General features: G+C 33.2%; 2 protein-coding genes across 7 annotated transcripts in view; both read right to left on the reverse strand.

Moving 5' to 3' along the window:
* Window positions 1-23,350, reverse strand: part of Synd (protein kinase C and casein kinase substrate in neurons protein Synd) — a 112,069-nt gene that overhangs the window by 78,437 nt on the left and 10,282 nt on the right. The window lies entirely within an intron of this gene.
* Window positions 13,426-14,125, reverse strand: LOC143174459 (uncharacterized). The gene is made up of 2 exons (XM_076366919.1): window positions 13,673-14,125; window positions 13,426-13,576 (listed from the first exon to the last, which is right to left on the reverse strand). The coding sequence occupies exons 1-2, from the start codon at window positions 14,123-14,125 to the stop codon at window positions 13,544-13,546; spliced, it is 486 nt and encodes a 161-aa protein (XP_076223034.1). The 3' UTR covers window positions 13,426-13,543.

Genomic DNA, 23,350 nt, shown 5'->3' on the forward strand with positions numbered 1-23,350 from the left:
AAAACATTCATTTTTTAAAGAGCTTGTTAGGAAATTACTGAAGATTTCATTTTAATTTTTAACAACTAAAATTCTTTCTAATCTTTATTATAATTTGCTAACAGCCAAGGAAAATGAAAATTTGCATACAACTTTGGGTTTAATAAGTAATGATTATTGAATACGTAACATGTAACTACTCTTTAATAAGCAATTTTGTTTTCTTTTTGATTTGTTGTGTGCTATGACAACGCTTTCCTTTGTATTGTACTTTGTTCCTGTTTGATTTGGGACACGAAACCTTGCGGATAATGAAAACCTATCAGGGACACATCGCATGAAGCATCGTCAATGCAGCTGTGCCATGTGTTGCACCACGTGTTATTGATTTTCGTTTGATCAATACGTCCATTTAGCTAATTACAAAAAGTTAGCTAATTAATTAAATTTATTCAAATGTAATTATAATAGTAATATTAGTAACAATAATGGCGATACTACATAATAAATCTATACAACACGAAGCAGACTTTATTGTTGTATCAGTTATGAACTTAACATTAACGCAGTATAACATTTGATAGATGTCCTATACAGTATTTATTATTCATCATAATATGTTGAAAAATTCTTATAATTCTTATTAATAAAACGTGCATTAATGTGTAACTTCCTTTTATATTTTTTGTTATTCCTTTAGTGAAAATAATGTTTACGAATTAAAATACAGATTGCTCAAATTGCACCATCTACTCTATATTAAATAATGCTTTATACTTAACTGACGGTAAGTGAATCAATAATTAAGAATTGAGTAATTAACCTTTGCACAAAGTAATAAACACGCCAATTAGCACATGTTTAACATCTTCCTGCGATTCTAGAGCACTTGATCATTAGTAATTTGCAGTTTATGGATATTTATATGACCAATGTAAGAATAATTTAGAAATGAATAAAATACAATAAATTTTCATTTAAGCGACACCTGATCCTAGCCGAAACAGGTACAGAAGTCATGCAGACTTGTCGATGAAAATAAGGGCAGCATAACTATGCGTTCGCACGATAGAAACGCAATCTAGATTTCAGTGAACTATCACACTCACACTCGGTTGGAATGTCAGACCGCTTAGAAAGGCGTCAATGAATCGTATCAGGGTGAACGCACTCCGTACTGATTTTCAGGTCGAAAGTCACGGTCATTCTTAATAGAAAAGGAATGTAACCCTTGAATCCAGTTCATTTGCGCATTGATTAGTTTATGTTTCAGTGTCAACGTGTTTATTTATTACATTCAGTGAAATGTGATAACATTATACGACATTGTATCTCACGATGAAATCTGTAAGAATGTCTACACTTTTCTAAAACCACTTCAGAGATCAATTAAGGGGATATTTGGGTTTACAACATTTTTTACATCTAATGTCTTGATTTTCTTTTTATATTGACTCAAAACTATAATGTTTTTTCCTTTTTATACAGCTTTGTTCAACTTCTAAAATCATTGAACATCTATGTTACCGAAAACCATGAATTTCTTGCCAATTTGTTTAAAAAAATCTAAACCGTAAATTCTTTTTTAATTTTGATGTTCGTTATTATTACTCTGCTGCAAATATGAATTTAAAAATAAACTTCCATGAAATAATAATCAATTAAAATTGGAAATAAATTTTTATCAAAATTTTTATTAAAATCAATCAGTTCAACAGTTTTCAAGAAAACCATATCACATCGTTGATAGATTTGGATTTGAAAAAATGTGTTTAAAGAGTGAGACAACTCATCTTTGGACATAATCTTGAATCGTTGAAATCCTAGTATTTCCAAGATCTAAGGAATTTTGAAAAACTGTTTAACAAGAGTATTCTTTAAAGTATAAATATTATATAAAACTCTGAAAAGAACAATCGATTTTTTGATCCTGAAAATGAAGATTTTCTCTTAAATCAAATGGAAGATAAAAGATCCACGCGAGTATGATGGAAATTTCTGACACTGCATAAATAATATGAGAAGTTTAACGTTGCACGTCAAAAAAACATCTTAAAACGATAAAATTGTATGCATTAGCCGTTCACCTCACAATTTTCATCTCTATAACATTAATTTTTATAAGGTACGATATTTTTATTGTCAATAATGTATTGAAAGAGAAATAAATTCTATATTCATTGTAAATTTACGTTAAAATATATATCGATAGATATTTTAATAATACTATAAATATCACATATGGCTAGATATAAAGGAAATATTTTATTTCAACTTACAAGAAGCTAATAATATTAATATATATTAAATCCAATAAGATATCTTCATTACGAGTCTGATTCAATACTACAAGGTAAGGGGTTAATGTGCTCTACGAATGAAAATAAAATAGATATAACGGAGACATTAAACGGGGAGAAAGTAGTAGTAAAAATACATGCCATAAAAACAAGTCGATACTATGTAAAAATGTGAAGTTCACAGAAATATAAACGTAAAATGCTTCGAATAAGTTACATAAAACAAAATAATTCGATATTGTAATTTTTACTAACCTCTTAAGTGATACGTACACAAAAAGTATGAAAAAAAGACAATATTTTAGTATTTTCTGAAATGTATACAAATTGTTCATATTTACAATATTTTTGAAGAAATAAAAATGATCATGTATGTAACAATATACTTCAAAAGAATTATAGACTTCATAGGAAGGCAGGTACGAAATAAGCATGTCAAATATTTCGCATCATTGTATTTAGTTGTAGTACAGTATAAAGCTACATAATATGTTAGATTTAGTATAAAGCTACATAATATGTTAGATGTAAGCTTTGTGCACAAGAATTGTTCAGTTTTATGAATTATACTTTCGTCATCACAGAATGCTGACAAAAACCATAAGAAGCTGATTCACTGTAGCCCATTAAATTCTCTATTAACTTATGAAACTTACGAATAAACAACAAATATTTACCTGAAATAACAAAAAAATATTGTTAAAACTACTACTTTATGCTTATCGTAATAAATCTTCTAATTAATCAAATAAACATTTTTCTTGTTATAGCTTTTATGACATAATCTATGAAATTGAAAATTTGTATAAGGATTTGTAATTTACTTAGGAATAATAAAAATGGTTGCTTTTAATTTTTTTTTTTTATTTGTTGATTCGATGAATGTAGTTTTGATGATAATATGATTATTAATAATACTATTAATATCTGGTTAGGTATAAAGAATTGGAAAATTAAAAGTGATGCATTAAATGGGTTTGGACCCATCTCATAAATTGAAGGTGGCGACAAATTTCCTGGACAACGTATTTCAGAATAAATGGATTGGAACACGCGGACCTGTGAAATGGTCCCCAAGGTCTCGAGATTTATCGCCTGCGAATTTATTCTTACAAAGTGTTGAAGATGTTCTTACTGCAGCGATATCGGGAAAGACGTCGAAAATGTAATTTACAGAGTTGGACAAACTATGTAACGTTACTAAAGGAATAGAGTGCGAATCTTTATGCATTCATGAAGTTCCCAAATATTTAAAATACAAAAGAGCATTATATTAATGAATATTTATGATATTCCACTGTCTTCGAAAATTCTAAAGTAAATTATTCTGCTATTCTAGTTTTAATAAAATAATCTTTTAAAAATTGGAATTTGCATAAAGATTTGCAGTCTAGTTTCCAATAAAAAAAATATCAAACATATGTAAAACAAAAATATTTCTGCTTTCAACAAAATTTACATATGTTATTATGGAAAACAATGAAGCTTTTACTACTTTCAGTTTTTCCTGTAAATTGATTGTTCAAGAAATAAACGTTACTTAGTAATCACACGAATACCCTGTCTATGGCTGTATACACAGAACAGCGCGATACAAAATAAACATGTATCAATGATTCCAAGCGACAGTCGTGAGAGTGAACGCCGAAGTGCGAACTCGTGAAAACTTTTCAGTGCACACGGAGAAATTATCCGGACGAAAGTTCTACGATTTAAAGGGGGTCGGCCGATGGTGTTTACTTTCGAGAGAGACTCCGGTGACTGTCCGTACAGGGGATATCTCTTTTCGTAGGGCAAGTGTGTAGCACGTGTGTGTTGGTATGCGTGTATCTTCCGATTACTCATTATTATGCACGGTACGCGCGTCAATATCTTCTGCGCGCGTTGGTAGTCATCAAGTGACTCAGGCATTTGTGGCGTGCTGGGAAGTCTAATTTCGATCGATGGAGCCGATTTATCGGTTCTGAATGTGCTCAAACGTTGTAGTAATTGAAATAGACATCATTAAGATTGATTAATCGGACGTGTATTATATTAGCTATTTTAAACCTGTGGAAATTGGATGGCTGCACACAAAATGGACGAATAGAATATTATCGTGATATATATATATGTGAGTTATTAAATCCCTTGCTTTATAATATCGAGTTAATTCGTTGCGAAGGTTTTCAACGGAAACTATTGAATACGAAGTTTATTTATTCATAGTCAAAATAAAATATACTTTCCCTGTTATCGATAATTTTGTAAGGTGTCGGGAAAAATTCGGCAGACTTAGGCCAGTATTCAAACGAGTCTTAATATTTCAGTTAGCTTTAATGAATAAAAAAATAGTTGGCTCATGACTGCACGAAAAATGAATACATAAAAAACGCAATAAAACGAAAATACGTTCTACGTCGACGCGACTGATCCCCACCACGGCTCGACGAAAAGTGCCCCGATGTCCCATAACGTCTCAAGCATTTGTTTTTCTCCCCCAAAATTACCGATGCGCATTTCGGCGCAATTCAAACGGGCGTTGGCGCTTCTTACACTTTCTCGAAATTACCGATGCTCATTTCGGCGCAATTTAAACGGTCGTCGGCACCTCTTATAATTTAATCTTTATAGTAAATATAAATGTCTTTCTTTCGTTTAATGAATCATTAGTTATGAAATATCTTTAATCGACACAATTATGAAAGAAATTATTTTATTGTAAGATAGAGGGTTAAGTTATTCCTTCCGAATTTTGAACACGAAATTCATTTGTTCTTTTGCAAGGGAATCTATAATAATATTTTTTAATACTCTATTTCATGTAGTTTATCATTTTCTACAAGATAATAGTGCTAAGCTAATTGTTTTCGAAAGGAATGTTATTTTGAGATATTTTAATTTCAATATTGATAACTGTCTCTCTTTATGCACGTTGAAATAGTCCCTATTAATTAATTAAATGATCGAAAAAATAAGATTAATATGAACACTGTCTATTTTTACAAAATTTATGAAATATGCTTGAAGTATTTATCCAATGGAAAACCTTTAAATTTCTATAAAATTAATCGAATGGGAAAATTTTCATAGATCACCTATGTATATTTTGAACTGATAAAGAATTGATAGGAAGAAGTAATAGAAGATCATCGTACAAGAGAGTTTTTCTTGTAACCTACTACGGAGGGAGGAGATTTCTTTCAATTGCATCAGTATTGTTATATAGTAAACGATAATTTAATCGGTAATTCCTGACATTTAGTTTTGTGAGTTGTTAAAAGAATTAAAAAAAAGTAATGTTATGTTTAGTAACCATTTCAGGTTACATGTTTCGACAATTTAACAATATCTTCACAAAAATACATAAAAAAATAGGATTCGTATTTTACGAACTAGTTTGGCTTAATTAAAACAGGAAAAATCGAGAGACTGTACCGCAGAAAACACGTTTACGTTAGGTTTATCATAAACGAACGAAGACCAACGCTCGAGAATGAAGTACGAAGTGAATATCGACAATTTCGTAAACTACCAAATGGGTATTGACAGTTTCATTAATATCAAACAGGTATCAATAGCTCTGTGAAGTTTCAAACGAGGCCTGGTACGGCATAATACCAATATTGACTTGGTGTCACTTCGAGAAGTACTGGTATTGAAAATTGATACCAAATACGTACTCACAATTTTGATACCTTTCAATACTTTCCACGGAGTACCTTGGTATTGAATATTCGAATATGATCGGCAGTATTGGCATCTACTGTCCACAGATCGTGAGCTGGCTGACCGCCCACAAGTTAAAAAGTCACAGAGGCAAAAGGAATCGGCCACACGCTCTCCGTTATTCCAGGAAACATAGCAGTTGGATCTTCATATTTCCGGAGTTCCACAAACATCAAAAGACGTCGAACCTAAATTCGAAGCGAATGTTCATTACATCACACTCGAATTAGCCAATAACAAAACCGTCCGAAGCCGAGGCATCGACGTTCATCGCGGGTGGACGCTTTAGTTCGAAGGACAAGTTACCAAACGTCATTGGAGGATAGTACCGTCCGTTGCAGCGAACCTGGCGCTCTCGTCTGAGTGCCCAGACTCGAAAACACACGCCTTCCTCACATGAATTTTCGGTTTTCATATATGATTGGCTGAGGCGTTCACGCAGACCAATCGGATCGCACAACAAAGAACGCCGAGAGTGGTTTCCGGACTGACAATTGGATTTCTCGGAGCGACTGTATCCGCCCCTATGACGTTACGAGTGCCAAGTTTCCAGCAATTGACGGTACTTTCTTCGTCACGCGACTCGGCCAATAACATCAACTGTTGTTTTATAGCAAGGGTATTTAAGTCGGTATCTGCGAGCACTCTAGTGACATTTCTCTCACGAAAAGTTACCCTCTCTATACCTACTTTTACCAGTTTGTATTCAACACTACATAGAACTGCTTTCATACACAGTCTCGAGCTGCTACTAAAGTAGATGTAGCAGGGAACACTGTTTTCGAGTTACTAATGTGAGGGGAGTAAGTTAGACGCTTTTGTCCTATAGCTAATGACGCACGTGAAAGCTGTACAGTAAGTATATCTCACTTCACGCATTTCGTCTTGCTTGCGTTATTTATTGCGCGACTCAAGCAATAACAAGGTGCCGAAACTGAGACGTGCCCCCTTGCTTGCCTTCTTTTAAAACTTGATGGAGCTCGGCCAGGACGTGAAAGCTGCACTGTACGTTATACACTATGTCGGAAATAGTAATTGGTTTCATATTACAGCCGAACCTCCATAAATCGAATTTCGAGAGAGGGCAAAAGAGCATCGAGTTATAGAGGTTTCGACTTACAAGTTTCTGAATTATACAGGTGTAACGAAAGAAAATTTAACTTAGAGAGGTTCTGTAAGGTGATCGTAGAGCTAGTGATCCTACATAATCGATGCGATGGTCGTATTCGTTTATACATTGTAATTGTGTATTATAAATTATTGGAAGTAACACCGATAGAAAGGTATTATAAGAGAGCTTAGACTAATCGAGTTGTAGAGGTAAAATACGTACTGAACGTAAGTCGAACGATTCCAGTTAGAGAGGTTTAATATTTTGAGTTATAGTGGTTCGACTTTACTATCTCATTTCGTATGTATTCCATTTGAAAAATAATTATTGTACAGATTTTACAAATTCAAACTCCGCCTAACACTTTCTCTACTGAAAGCTTATTAATTGGGTTTTCGATTGCAAATAATGAACAATCAGAAACCTATTACAATTACGCTGATTTAAAACAAAAGAAATCAGAACGAAATAATGGGATTCCGTCATACTTTGATTTTAAAGTTATAGAGCTCTACAAGTTAAAACATAATCCTACGAAATGGCGAAGACCGTATCGATCGTTAATGGTTGCTTTGATTATGAGTAGATAAAGTGTTGGTAAGAATAAATACGTTTTTACTTGGATTTGATATGTGTTAGCGACCGTCGCCAACACGGTTTATGGCACGGACGTGCGTGAAGGGCTATTTTAGAGATTTAGGATTTTTAGGTTTTTAGTAAGCATGTGTTTTTAGAGTGTACTATATTTCCTGGCGAGAGAAGACGATTTATGAGTTAAAAACTGCGAGTTTTAGAAAGTCGCTTCTCTCGTCCCTCAATAGCCGTGGCCGTGCCATAAATAGGGAAATTCCGAAGGGTAGTTGGACACGTGCATGTAACGGTAAGGATACCGAAGATTCGTCCGCTACCTGGACGAATTTCCACCAGCGTTGTCTTCGCCCCCACACGAGCACCGCGGCACCCCTTCCCAAGTGAGCGCGCTAAGGGCGCAAGGAAGAGTGTCTGCGTTAAGTTAGGTCCGCTGATTGGTGACTGCCAAAATGAGAAGAAACCAATCAGCGGACAATTTAGAAAACAGGAGCAGTAAGAGTCAGTCGCTCATACAGGAGTAGTAAGAGTCAGTCGCTCATACAAGATCGCCAAGAGTCAGTCGCTCATTCAGGAGCAGTGAGAGTCAGTCGCTCAAACACGAGCAGTGAGTTAGCAAATACCATTAGCAATCTTAGTACCCTTAGGAACCTGAAGACAAGTCAGGGAAACCAAGTGCAGTTTAGTAAGTGAATGGTGAGCCGAAAAAGTGAGCGGGTTAACCATTCTGGTCCTTCGAGAAGGTTATAACTAAAACCACGTCAGAGTGTATTTGGAGGTACGAGTGTACACCGTGCGCTAACAATATGAATATATCACTCGTGTATTTAATTTTCCCCAGCAGTTTTGTTAAGAATAAAGATTGAAAGAGTCCGCGAGGTACTTTCTTCGTACCGAATCATTCATTCGCTCACTGGTTTCGTGTCCTACAAAAGTGTAGGTACGGCGACTGGGATCGATTTTTCCCTAAGGTCATCTCTCGAAATACCTCGTCGCGAAATGAGGAGAACCTCTTGATAAGGGCGGGCATTTGATCGCATTTCTACATTGTTCCCTTCTTCGTCGTTCTCCGCGGCCATCGATCCAATTTTGTGCCGCGCGAAAATGGTACATTCGTTAAAAAGACGGAAAACGAATGCTATCCACACTGCGAATATTCGTGTAAAATCACGTTCTTCGACGACGGTTCACTAAAATGAGAGTTGAATAGGCGTTATAATATTATCGATCAAGCTACGGCAAACGACGTCCCAAATGAAATAATCACGTTCAGATCTATAGACGTGAAAATAGATTTCGTCTCGAATTACTTTGTAAATGATTGCAGTAGATGAATCAACGCCTCTTAAATAATAAAATATTCAAATAAAAACCTAACCCAGTTCTTTTAAATTTCATATCGATAAGTCACCTGACTTCAAACTTTTACGATCACACTTTTTATTGTACATTTGACTGCCTGATATCGCGTCAAGGTTTTCTGAACATTCGTTTAACTTTTATTTCTTCCTTAAATGCTAATGAAGCAATTGTTGTTACAAATATATATCGACGTATTTAATGAATTATATTTTGTTATTGTAATTTTGGAATGAAAATATATTTGTCATAGTTTGCTGTTCTGAAGTGTTGTTTAAAAGTACTATTAAATATTACGTTTTATGGTAAATAAACGTGTAATGTATTTAAAAAGAAACCAACAATTATCAGTTGCGAGATGCTGTAATATTTAGTTAGTTTTATTATTAAAAGACATTTTTCTCAGCTTAGTCTACTCATTGTAGTACGTGAATATGTGCGTTAAAAATATTTTTACTTGAATCATGTTTGAAAGACGGTAGCCGTTGATAGGGGGAAGACACGTATGTAACAAGTGACACTGGCCGTCCAAGTACTAAGTGATATAAAGAAAATGATCCGATTGTCAGTGCGTCAGTGTTGTTTATCGTGTAACCTATATAGATATCGATGAGATATCAATATTATATCAGCAATGCATTAGCTCCTAAATTCTATGAAACCACGTATTCACCTATATCGGAATATAATATCGACGAAATGGTTATGGCAACGTTATTATTTAATGAAGAGTAAAATAACAGAAGAAGCTATTCGATACATAGAAGTTTCCAATGAAAACTGGCGTACCAAATCTATTAACTTTTTGCTACCTGTCATGTCATAAACAACTGTACATTTGCCAATAAAGAAAAGTCTTACTACTACCATAGGAGCTGTACTATCAGCAAAATGTAGCTGTTGGGAGCTTGCTGCTATCAAAGAGATTTGGAATGTTGATATTATGATATTATAGCGATAAGAAATATTTTACTTAAAATATAGTAAAAGCCTCCTAAACATTTTAGTTTCAGGCAAATTTGTATTAAATGAAAATATAATAACAAACCCAATTAAATACAGTTTTTCTATAAATGAAAATTTGAATTGATTTATTACTAAATTAATCAGATGATGTAAATACGTCGATGTTGATTTGATATGATTTACGTGTTGTATTGTTAAGTGGACGACAACCTTAATCCTAGAAATACTAACAAGGGCTTCAGAGATGCCCCCTCCAATTTCAATGAAATTTAGTAGGATTATAGGTTTATATCTACAGTACACGTAACTCTAATCCATACATCAATCGTATCCACAGACAGCAAGCTAGAGGTTTCGATAAAAGTACATGTAAGAAGTTTAGAAACATCGCGTAGTTAGATACATGTAGATATTACTTATCAAATAAAACGTACCTAACAGTTCTATTATATATACCTATTTATACTGTTTATTGTAAATTTCACATTTCAAAGAACATTGTATATACCATATGATAATAATAATATATTAACTCTTTGAGGCACATGATTTTAAAGAACAGAACTACCCAAGCTGCACAGAATTCACTACCCCACACAATTCGCCAACCGTAATTATAACAGTCTCAACAACTTACTAATGTGCTTTGACTTGTACAAAGTTTTGTTTTCACTTATTTACGCATTTACCGTTAGTTCATAGCATTGCCAACTGGATGAAAAACTTTAAATAAAATATTAAACTGTATGACTATGAATAACTTCAACTTTTCAAGGTGGGTTAAAATACATCCCTTCACGCATAAAAAGCTACGCAAAGGGTGGGACAGTTTTTAAGCCACTTAACCTCAGTAAACTCTAAGTGAATAAACTCTAACTTTATACAAATTCAAATTTATAAAAACATACTTAGAAAAATAGAGCTACGATTAATAATGATTTTTACTGGCAAACGTTATAAAAAACATTACATTTATAGTACTTTACATATTTTTTCGGAAACCGTTAAAAATTTTATAAATGATACTAATAATTAATTTGGTAATAATAATTTTTGTTATTAAGTCAATCAGCTATGAGAATTTTATGCCATTTTTAATTTACGAAATCAACATTTTTTATTTAAATGCAATTACATAAACACTTTCAAATTTCTCATAAATGCATAAAAATCCGCAATCTGATAATGAACTTTCCAATTTTATTCCCATCATGCGGAGACGGCAGAACTTTTAATGTAGACATAAGAATAAGGGCAATACAAATTTCATTAAATTTCATTACAGCTTTTAATTTAAAGTCTTTTGATATCCGTTCAAAAAATTTCCATAATAATTACTTCACCTGCAGGTTTCATGATTTATACATTATAAATACGAGAAGGATTTAATAAATCATTCATCTGATTATTAAATTAAGGAAGTCTTTCACAAAGGAGAAGTTGCACCGGATCCTGTTTTTTTTCTATTGTTGAGAAGCTATATTTTTCCGAAGCTTTTTAGAGCACAGTGTCGATCGATAGGAGTACTACAATGCGTACCGTATCAGAAAGCACTCGTTGTGCTGGCTGATAATGATACGTGTACTCTTATATAACAGTTGCAATGTGGGTCGCAGAAATTGTTAGAATGGCGCTGCTTTGAAATGAAAGAAATTTTTGTTGGGATCGTTCCGTTTGAAATCGCTCTACTCTTTTAATGAGATCTTGATATATGATCTGATATGTATGAAAATCTTAGTCAATTTTGCACGCGTAAGAATGTTAAAAATGGAAAAGACAATATTTTTCACAAAGAAGGCAAAATGTTTATTGTTTATGATATGATGTTTATCATCATTATGATATTAATTTCTTTACTATCGTTAAGCAAGTCAGTGTTCATTCTTGTGTAAATTATTATGAAATTTTTTTAAAACTTCTTATTTGATTTTTTTTTACATTTATGTAAGAATCTAATATCTGTGGTTCAATAATAATAAAATGAAGATTACTATTTTATACTGCCTGATAAATACTTAACCGTGAAAGTTTGCGTAAGAATTAATTTCTCTTGGTTTGATATAGTTATATTATTAACATTATCAGTTGGTAAAAAGATATATAGTATGTAGCTGGACACGCGGTATAACCAGATACAGGATAATTTTAAATGTAAAAATACATAAAAATAGAGAAGATAAGTAATTTTCACTTAGGGCCTCCTTTTAGCGAAAAACTACTTTCTAAAAATCTGTCGAGTTCGCGTGCACGTAGCCATTTCTATAAATAAGCGTGTACAATGTCAGTGGTATGATAAGTACTGATAAGACATCTATTAATAGTTTTATTCTTTCATATAACCATTTCAGTATACATATACTGCAGGCTAGAGAGATTTTTAAATTAAATTTTAGATTCGTAGATAATCTAAAATAGTAGATTCACGCCCTGTATTTTATAATGCATCCTGGTACACTCTATATATTCTATCTCTAACAATATTCGTATAACGTAATAATAACAAATAATGAAACAAAACATTGTTTACAATATACTGCATAATATTAGTAACTTTACCAATAATAACTTTCCAAAAGATCAAAGTATTGATTTTTCTAAAGCTTTAATATCAAAGACAAAAAGATAGTACTTCATTTTGAACCAAAGTAAATTAATTACTTTGAGGTCTATTAGTTCCCGTTTGATTTTTTCATAACAAGATTCCTTCGGAATTACAGATAAAGCAAAACGTTAAACTATTACTTCGAACTGTCATTAAAGTGGAATGTATAACAAGAAAACATTCCATCAACCCAAGAAGATAAGTGCCATTTAGGTATAACATGTTAAACAACGTTTAAGTAGCAGATACAGAAATAATGACAGCTTGACGTAAAGCTACAAGTAGTATAGTAAATATACAGTGAAGAGTTTAGGGTACGCTGCATCGGGAAAACCGCATCGCCGATTCTGTCGAGTCACTTTCATGCTTCTTTCTATGATCATATGTTCGGTGCAGCTGGTGATTTTCTTGAAAGAAAATATTGAATACCGTTCACATGTAACGAGCACGCTCTTCGCTATACATATATCCATAATTTCTTGGCTCAACACGACACGAATGTCGCATCGTAGACTTCCTACAGGCCGCATCTGGCAATAACAGACTTTTTTCTACACCTCAAACTCAAGTCTGCACTAACAGATCACAGTTTTCAGCGAGCATGGCCGCTTGAAATCACAGAAATCAAGTACATTTTTCGAATTCTTTGCAATACAATGGCCTGACAACAAAATTGACTCTTCTTAGTGAAATGGATTTATCCCATTTATCCAGATGATCCGGAAAATTTGCTAAGGATATAAACGACGCCGGTACATTTTCATATTAATTATAATATTTTCTGAATTCTTTGGAATACAACAGTCTGACAACAATATTTACTTTTCTTGCTGTAGTGGAATCCTGTTTATTCGGATAATTCGAAAAATTTGCTAAGGATATAAACGACGCAGATATGTTTTAATATTAACGCTAAAACTACTAGACAGGTCAAAATGAATCATTCCTGGTGTCTTCTTTCTCCTGTTATTAAAAAAAGAACAAATGTACCCCTGAGAAATTACTAAAGAAGTTGATTTAACAAATGATTTTTTTAAAGCATAAATTGATGCAAATTACCTTTTCCCGATCTGCTATGCTAAGATTGGAATGAGTCTTTGCCCATTCCAATCGAGATTTTATCATTTTGGGCGTTAATTTCGGCCTTTTTACTGGTCGTCTGCATCTGATATTGGCTTCGTAAAAACGTCTTCTGAATGTTCTCTCAGATATATCCACTCCATCGTTCTTAGGACGTTGCACCAGTACCCTTGTAGTCGCGTGACGGTTTTTTAATGCAGGTTTTATAATTTTTCGGTCTGTTTTCGGTGTGGTTTTTCGTTCACCGCGACAGGATGACCGTTTGTTTGAAAACTGTGGCACATTCTGCTTCATACATTTGGCGATTCTCATCACTGTTTGATGCGAAACATTCGCATTTTTCGCGATTTGTCGCTGCAAGAGGTTACCACTTTTCAAAAGACCACATATATAGGCCCTTTTCTCACTAGTCATATCCTGTTGTTTCCCCATATTTCATAAAATGCACTTACTAAAACTCTTAACGCTGACTTCTTACAAACGCTTCAATGATTCAGTCACAACTGATTCTCCTCTTCATCATTTGAACTTCTAAAGATCTCTCATGCATATGTGCAACACATTCTCATCACGTATGTACAAACAAATCTCATTCTCCAAATCTGACCTCACGCGCTATCGACACTTGAGCCTAACGTAAACGCTGGTGCGGCCCTTAATCGCTCGTACCCACACAATTTGATTATTACCACGATAGTAACAAATCAATTGTTATATATACATCATTATCAACGTATTTAGTAATAATTTGAATGACCTAAGACAATTTTCCATATATGACATACTGTTATAGGCATAAAAGTGAAATTTTCGTACGTGGTTCTAATTCGATAACCAGGGACTGTAGTGTTAATATACTTGCTGTAACAAGGGATACTCTAAAGGGATTACGATACTGTAAACAGAATCAAATATGAGATAAAGAGTAGCGACTCGAACGCATTCACGTACACTCAGTATATTAACAATAATTAGTAGGAATAAGTGATTTATGACGCAAGACGGGAAGTCTCGCAGTTTTATTTTGCAGTTAAAATAGTTCTTTCAGTAGCTACCTAATTTTAGCAACCGCTATCTACTTTGACTTCTCCAGTGGCTTTCTATATTTAAATGTTACTTACTATCCTATAGTTAGTCAGATGTTATTTCATAAGGTTTCGGTCTAATGTTTACATTTACAGTACTCAATGCATTAACGAAACTTTCATAACTATCATTAAATATCACAGTATTGACAAAATGCATTTTTCCAACCATTCTGCATCATTGGAGTTGATCTTAAGAACGATTTTTTAAATAGCGCGTTCAAACTTTCACCGCTTTTTTATGTGAGGCACCAGAAATATGTGAGTAAATCATCGCTACTATAAATCTTCACACACAGAGTGTATTGTTTCAGTAAATTCACTTGTTAGTACCAGTTTATGGTTGTACGCACGTGTCTACTTTCTTTTTAGCTTTTGTCTTTTAGTGTTCACAGTTTATTATCCGATAAAACTTCGTAAAAAATATTTAAAAGTTTTATTTATACATTACGTGTACAAAATCACGGTCTCTTGTAATTTTCTTTTTGACAAATTTCAAACTAACGAATTAATTTTCTTATCAGTTCTCTATTTGCTTTTTCACTATAAAGGTATTTAAAAGTATTTTAGTAATCCTACAGATCCTAGAAGGTCTGGCCAGGTTTATGAATCTGGTTTTTATGTCAGAGCATTAGCACAACAGTTGCGAAACGCTTGGTTGAGTCGCCGAGTTGACTGGACCGTTCCGTTCAAAATGTTACAACTTCGTCGATTGTTCGAATTTCTGTATTAAGCTTGATTCACAATGTTTTTAAACCATCCATCAGTAAAAACATGTAAAGAAGAAAAATCATTTTCTTTGAAATTAGCAAATGTTTGGATTAAAGTTGAAAGCATTGAAGAGATACTCGTCGGTAAAGCCGAACAATTTCTCTAAAAGGATGTTCCAGGAATGTTTTAAATCACGAACGAGACATTAACAATAAAGTATTCAAAGAGCACAACAATTGGACATTACGTTAATGCGAAATGGCGTTATTGTTCTTTCACTCTATACAAATTATTAAAAAGGATACCGAGTAATCAGGGATATTTATTTAAAACGAGATCCTCTATATTTCTTGTCTGACACAATAAAGAGATTCTCGAGTTGTACAAATGCTTTCCAATCAGGCTCCCTCTTTCCATTACCAGTGTTTGACTTGTTGAACCGTGTAACGACTTCTTACCACGATGATCGATCCTTGGAAGACGATCGCGCAAGGAAATGGTTCTGCAGGAGGAGCTAATTGCGCCTTCTGTCGACCATAGATCGTGACTAGTAAGCTCCATGGAATTTGGGACAAGTTCAGCAGGATCGTCGAATCGATACACTAAGATAGAGGCCAAAGGCGTTGCGAAGGTCGAAGGTGAAAAGCGAGAAACCGTTAAGCAAGAAAAGTCAGAGCGAAATGTTTGACTTGTCATGCAATATACTGTTGACGATAAAAGAAATTTTAAAAGCAAGTGATACGAAAACAACACTATAATTTTACGAAAACAAAACAATACGAAAATTGTAATGAAATTTTTAATGGTAACGTATTTTTCTTTTTCTGTACATTCGTTATTCGAATTTTACTTTTTGTGGCTTTTTCTGAGTACGTTTACGAGAGATATTTTCTTGTTAATTATTTTCCAGCAGATAATGAAATTGTATATTCACTGTTGGAGTAAATGCACTGTACAAATTAAACATTCATGCATGGAAATTACTTGTTTCCATCGAATAATGTGACCTGAATAACATTCACATTTAATAAATTCAACGTGAAATTTGAACCACAAGTTTGACACGATATTATAAGACACCGGATTCATTACATTACTTCCGTGATTATATTTATCATATTTCTACATGTGGACACTGATACTTCGTTGACGTTGATCATTTTTATATGTTCCATTACTGTTCCCTTGCACTTTGGAATACTGTTGATTAAACATCGTAATATAATGTTTGGGAAAACATATCACAGTACTGCTCTTCAAAATGAGACTTCTGTTAATGCAAGTATAATAAGGAATGGGGTCGTGTAAAATAGATCAGAAATTTTTAATAGAATTGCAATTTGATTTTTACAGTGGTCACTCAATTTTTCTAATTTTATTTTAGTAAAAAATGAAAATTCAACCTTTGAATCGTGCCTGGTGTAATTATTATGTTGCAAAATAAACTTTTCCAAATACAAATGGTTGACTTTTCATTGATTGCAATCAATTTTTATAATTAATATGCTGACATAATTAACAACGGTAATTCTTTTTCTTTATCACTTTCTTTGAAAAAAGTTATTTAAAAACGATTCTCTTTACTCGATATAATTTTGAAATTTATTTTAAATTGAAAATTTTAGTTTTATTAAAATTTAAAATTTCTTCTATAGTTTAAACTGATGTAGAAGAATATTTATTCGTTTTCTGAATTATCAATTCATCATATCTTTCTGAAATCATTTATAGTCTATCTGATCAAATTATTTAGTATACCTGTCATATACTATTTTACCGTTTGCAATTGAAATTTCATATTTCCTTTGAATTCCTATGAACGTTAATAATTTTCTCCATCTTCACCTATTAACTATTATCAAATACAATCTTTCTATTATTCTTACTCGTTTACGTAAAAAAAAGAAATTAATTACTAAAATTAATGAACATATTAACGCAAAGAGGATAATTGGCACAGTTCCTTAATTTTCAGTACCATTATTGTGCAATATTGTCTGTTTACATCCTATACGAATAAAGTCATAAGCATAAAGAAAAGAACATTCATGTGGTATTTACGTTTTAATTTCTGCCACACATTAAGTAAGTATATCCGTATGATAAAAAACTATACACTATAACAATCATTAATACAGATATACATAAATGCTAATTTTGATCTTCCTTTTTTTGCCGCTGTATCTCGCGCGATTCCATTGAATCTTTCCCCTAATCTGGCACGCGTTACCTTCATTTCTTCTGAACACATTAGACATGAAGGTATTAATAAACTGAATTTAAAAACCTTAACGCCTTAATTAACTCAACGGAGCATTTATCTTAACTAAGTATTAACTCGAGTTCATTGCGTCATTTCGCCTGATTATATTCCATTGCTTTTAATCTCATTATTATTGGGTCGTTCATTCTCAGCTACAACGTATAAATTTGAAGTAACGCCAACCACGTTAATTATAATCTTTTCTCTAATATGGGCATACAATTTATGGAAGCTGGTTGCCAAGCGGACGAAAGAAAATCAAAACGAAAAGCAACCACGATTATAGAATGCAAATCCTTGTCACTGAATTATCTAACGATTGTTACGTCGATCATTCTTCATATGGATCTTTCCAGGATCGAATGAAGTTGTTAAAATATTTAATTAGTTATAAAATAACTGTAATTTCAAGACACGAGGAAACTGTTACATAAAATAAAGTTTGTTAACTGAAGCTTCTATTTCATACATTTTTACGTAAATAAGAAACTTTTATTTTCTTGAAAGTAAAAAGGGATTCCAGTTAAGTAGCAACACTTATTCCAATTTGAGAGAGTTTGAGTTGTAACAAAAAGATTTCTTGGAAATATGTAACACAGGTATTCACAGATTTCAAGTTGAAACCCAGTCGACCAGTGAAATTCTATTATATAAAAGTTACAATGTTCTTTCTCTTCTATATTTATCCCGGTTCCAACTTTTTTAATAATACTATTAAAAAAGTCTTTCCAGTATTTACATTTTGCTCTTAGCACTAGGACCACCGAGAATTTAATATGATTGATATGTAATCCCTATAAAAATTGTAACAGTAGATTATTTTCAGTTTCTTCAGACATTGATTATAGTATTCAAGTGGAACTATAGTATTTTTAAAATAATTTCGAATATTCAATGCTTTTAAGAGATTAATAATTGCGAAACAAAAAAACCGAAACCAGTTATTTTGACTGGTACGGTATATAGTTCTAGTGTTAAATATCTGTTCGAAGGTATATACATCATCCTTGAGAACTTGCATTAATTGAATATAAAGTAACCATTAAAACTGAACAACTATCACAGCAGAGTTAAAGTGTTAATGTACTCCATGTTATTCACGAGAGAAGCCCTGGAGGGAATGCGGGTATAATCGGTCAGCTTTCATCTTTTCTCATCTCATTTCCGATACTATGTAATTTGCTATTGGTCAATATGGTTGCACGTAACCAATTAAAGCAGTAAACTCAACTCGTGAATAACGGACAGTACCTACGAGGTTAATTTGCAGGAGAAACAAGAATGGTTTAAGAGTTAAAAGTTCAGTAAATGATTATTTGTAAATACATAATGATAATAATAATAATAAATAATTTTTCCATATTTCTATATTAATAATTAATAAAAGTATTAATAATTAATAAAAGTGTTCCATTCAACTCCTATCATTTTCACCGCTTCGTAGATACTCGTAGGGCCAACAAGACGAACGAAAACGTAAAAAACCGTCGTCCCCCTGTCGATCGAAGGAATCTCGCTTATCCTAACCGCAAGATATGCTCTCATTCATTCCACCGGTTAGTGGGCTCGTTACGCTCGATGGATTATCCGGCCCCGTCTTTACGACGCATTGTAAATTACATTACGCTCTCGCCGCGAATCGAGGAACCACGTGCAAAAGGCAAAAAACGAACAGAGGAAAAAAGGCGAGCTAATTAAATCAAGGGCAACCGGATCGAAGGAGATTAAACATTCGCGGGGAGAATGATATTACGAGGCTCGGTGTTACAGACACGATTAAAAGACTTGGGCCCTGGGGAGAAATTATACAAAAGATTGCGCGTCGCTAGCAGAACGAAACGCAGTAACAGGGATGGAGAGCTTAACAGCCCGTATATCCGCGAAAATCGAATATGGAAGACGACTCGGTCGGTATCATACATTAGATCTAATTAATATCCGTCTAATTAAAGTTTCAGGCATCTGTCTAAGAATAGCGACGGAGAGCAGTTGAGCGGTTTTGTCGAGGATTATCCAATTACTTCAATTTTTTACGGTATTAAATGCTTTGATCGTTCACTCGGACCTCCTCGAAATTAATTAAAAACAGTTCCTTTCCCATACGTTACAGAAAACTCCGTGTTAACGGCATTTTAGAACGACGCTGTAGATACTTATCGATAAACACCGTAAAGCGTGAATGAATTTTACGGGAGGCCGAGCGGTCCCGCTCGAAAGAAAATCGCGGAGGGAAAGAGAAGTGGCTATCTGTTAATCGGAGTTAGGATCACGCTGGAAGCCAGAAGAAATGACGAATCGTACCGTGCGCATCAGACGGAGGATCGCACGGGAAAATACGAACACGAGGAATCCTTTCACTCCGTGCACCGTCTCTTTTACTGCGTGCCTGCGCGGCGGGAGTTTAGGAAAGTGCTGTCGAATGTGTACCGGTCATCTAATCCTTTCGTCCCGAATAGTTTACGTGGTGAATCAAATCACCATCAAATTTGGGTTTACTTATTATTCCTCGCATATTTTATTCGAACATTTGTAAAAAGATTTTCAGAATTTCGAATAAAAATAAAACAAGAGATAAATGAAACATATGATAACTATATAGTTATCTGAAACTCTGATTCCATTGTGAAATATTGTTTACTAGTTTTCAGTAAAATGTATCACGTTGCTGGATATACTAAGATACGACTAGTTTTTGGTACAACATTAGTAACATTCATGTCCTTATCGATTTCATGGTTTAAGAAGAATGAATCATAACTTTATTTTCACTTTCGTATAGCTCAATTTCATTCGCATTGTAATTGGTGACAGACAAGTCCTTAGATGAATTATATATATACATACATACATGAGACTTGTCTACAACAAGTCCACTTAAATACAAGAAAAATAAGCCTGTAATAGAATATTCGGCACAAACATAATTTCAAATCATTATAACTGAAATTTCTTTGAAAAACAAAGTGTATATAAAAATAACAAAATAATTTTCCACTAGAAAATACATTGTTCGAGTAGCGTCAAGAGACACGTCAAAACGATAACATAGCTGTTTCAAAAGTTACACAATTCAACTATCGAGAATGCGAAGTGTCTCAATAGCTATTTGACAAACGTGTCAAGTAGGAACGATTTAGAGCATTTTATTCACTACTCTGAAACGGTGACACACTTGTAAAATCGTGTCCCAGTAGATTTTAAGTGATCGCGAATATTGTAATTTACGATTTTGCGAATAATTTAATTAACTACAAACTTAATTGACTTGGCCGTTCAATCGGTTTCCGGAAAAATAGATATATCGTATACAAATGTACAAAATTATAGGATCAAGAGTAGGAGAAACTATGTAATTAGATTATACATTAATTATGATTAACATAAGTACTTGGAAACTACTATTTATGATTTCTGTAACTAAGAATAGGAAATTCCGTAACTCCGGTATTACGAATGAACATCTCAGAGCAGCCTGCCAGGTATATTTAGAGCGCGATTAATCCAATTGCGGGAGAAAGGATTTTAATTACTGCTGAAAATCTCTGATGGAACAGGCACTTAAAAAATGCTCGAGGCCAGCTTCGAAATTTTCTGCTTGGTCAGCGACACCGCGAGAATATCTTAATATTTATGAGGAAGTTTAATACGCTGTCTTCGCTAATTCACTTCCGCGTTTTACTTTTCGTGCGTCGTTGTTTTCCTTTTCTGTCATTTGTTTTATAAAAGTTTACTCATTACTAATGCACGCTGGACGTTTATGAAGATGTAAGACTTGACGAACGAAGTTTAATTGCTGTCAAGGGAAAATGCAATTTTACTTCATAATAGGTTTTGTTAGATAAGCATTAATTCAACGACGTTACAAAATTTCATTGCAATTAAATTATGGATATTTATGCAAATGTAAACTTTTGTGGTCTATTTAAAATCAATCGAAAATCTCCACAAAGTATAATAAATATATAACTCAACACTATTTTAAATATAATTAGAACACTCGACTTGTACATTCAATAGTTAGAGAAATTTGGTAAAATATTTTCTATAGAAAATACTCAAATATTAAATTATTTATTTATAAACAAAAAATCATTATCAAAACATTCGCTGTTATGTTCCAAAGAATTTGCCTAATGTTCAATGGTCACAATTAAACCAAGTACCAAGCGATTGTTAGACTTTTCAAGGATCGGTTCTTAACAAGTTCACAACCAGTATTTGTTTCAATAGCAACTTCCATTATTACAACATTTCATTAAATGAAAGAAATCGTTTGTATAAAATGGAAATAAAATTCAAGAAAAAGATCGTGTCATCGTTCTATACCATACACTATATATTACGATTTTCAATACAAACACACGCGAAGGTAATCTCATTTTCTTCACTTAAGGTACAACATTGAGCGTCACAGATATGTGATACTGGTAGCGAATGTGTTAACCAGTTGTAACTATGGAATAATAAAGTGTATCCGTGTACCCGTCAAACACAGAGAAAATGCATCTATAATATGTTCTAATGAAAAATTACAGCGACACAAAGAAGAACTAAACATTTATTTGGAAAAATAAATAATTGATCGTCGAAAAAGTTAGTACCATTTTGCGTTTTAGGATGACGTGTATACTCGTCGAACGCAGTTCACTAGTTAAGCAATTCAAAGTCGCACTGAAGCCCATCATTACGCGAATTACCGTAATTGTTCAACTATTTTTCCGTGGTATGTAATGTCATATGTTGCTTTCCTGAAATCCACGAGAATGGTTCGTAATTATGACTGTGCTCTTAGGCAAAACAAAGTATCGATCGAGGGTACAATTTTCCAGCCGAATGCAGATTTCAACACTAACAATAAGACTCCCCACGGAGAGAGTGGAGTAGAAAGATGCTATATGCCCACATGAATGCAACTCTCGTGTCTATGTCCACGAAGATTAGAATAGACGTCTGTTGGAAAGCAAGATCTCAAAGAGTGGCTCTTAGATCTGTGTCCACTGGTAAACTCGAATGTATTGTCAATACAAATGTACTATAAACTCCCAGAAAACAAACAAGATCAAACAAAATTATTTAGAACAGTAATTGGACGCACAAACATCTAATATCTAAAGAACCTGGTGTGTTACATGCAACAAAAGATTAACAATAAAACACTTATTAATCCTTTGTACTCGTATGTCATACTGGAGATGACAATACAAATTTATTATACTTTATTTGTGGTACTTCCAAAAGTACCACACTTTAAAAGATTATAAAAATTAAATCTTATTATAATAATAATAAATGAAATAAATATAAAATGTTGAATTCTACCGCTGTAAATTACTTTCTTTCATTTTCCTTAAAATAAATACAAGTTTACACCCAATAACCTTGAAAATAAATCGAGTGCAAAGGGTTAATAGAATGGAAAATACGGAAATGGAAACTCATTGCAGTAGGACCAAAGTACCAAACCAAATATAGTAAATCTTCAATTCAAAGAACAACAGAAACAATTTCATAGAATTTTTCAAAACAGTTCATGATATCATGAATCACATTGTTATTCATTTAAATTGAGAAGCTTATATTTTTATTGTGCAAAAGGTT

This window comes from Nomia melanderi, chromosome 4 (assembly GCF_051020985.1).
Source record: "Nomia melanderi isolate GNS246 chromosome 4, iyNomMela1, whole genome shotgun sequence".
Lineage (NCBI taxonomy): Eukaryota > Metazoa > Arthropoda > Insecta > Hymenoptera > Halictidae > Nomia > Nomia melanderi.

Coding starts and splice junctions, on each gene's coding strand:
- LOC143174459 (XM_076366919.1), bottom strand. CDS start 14,125: ATGGGGAAACAACAGGATATGACTAGTGAGAAAAGGGCCTATATATGT. Junction 13,577..13,672: donor GCATAGCAGATCGGGAAAAG/GTAATTTGCATC, acceptor TTTTAATAACAG/GAGAAAGAAGACACCAGGAA.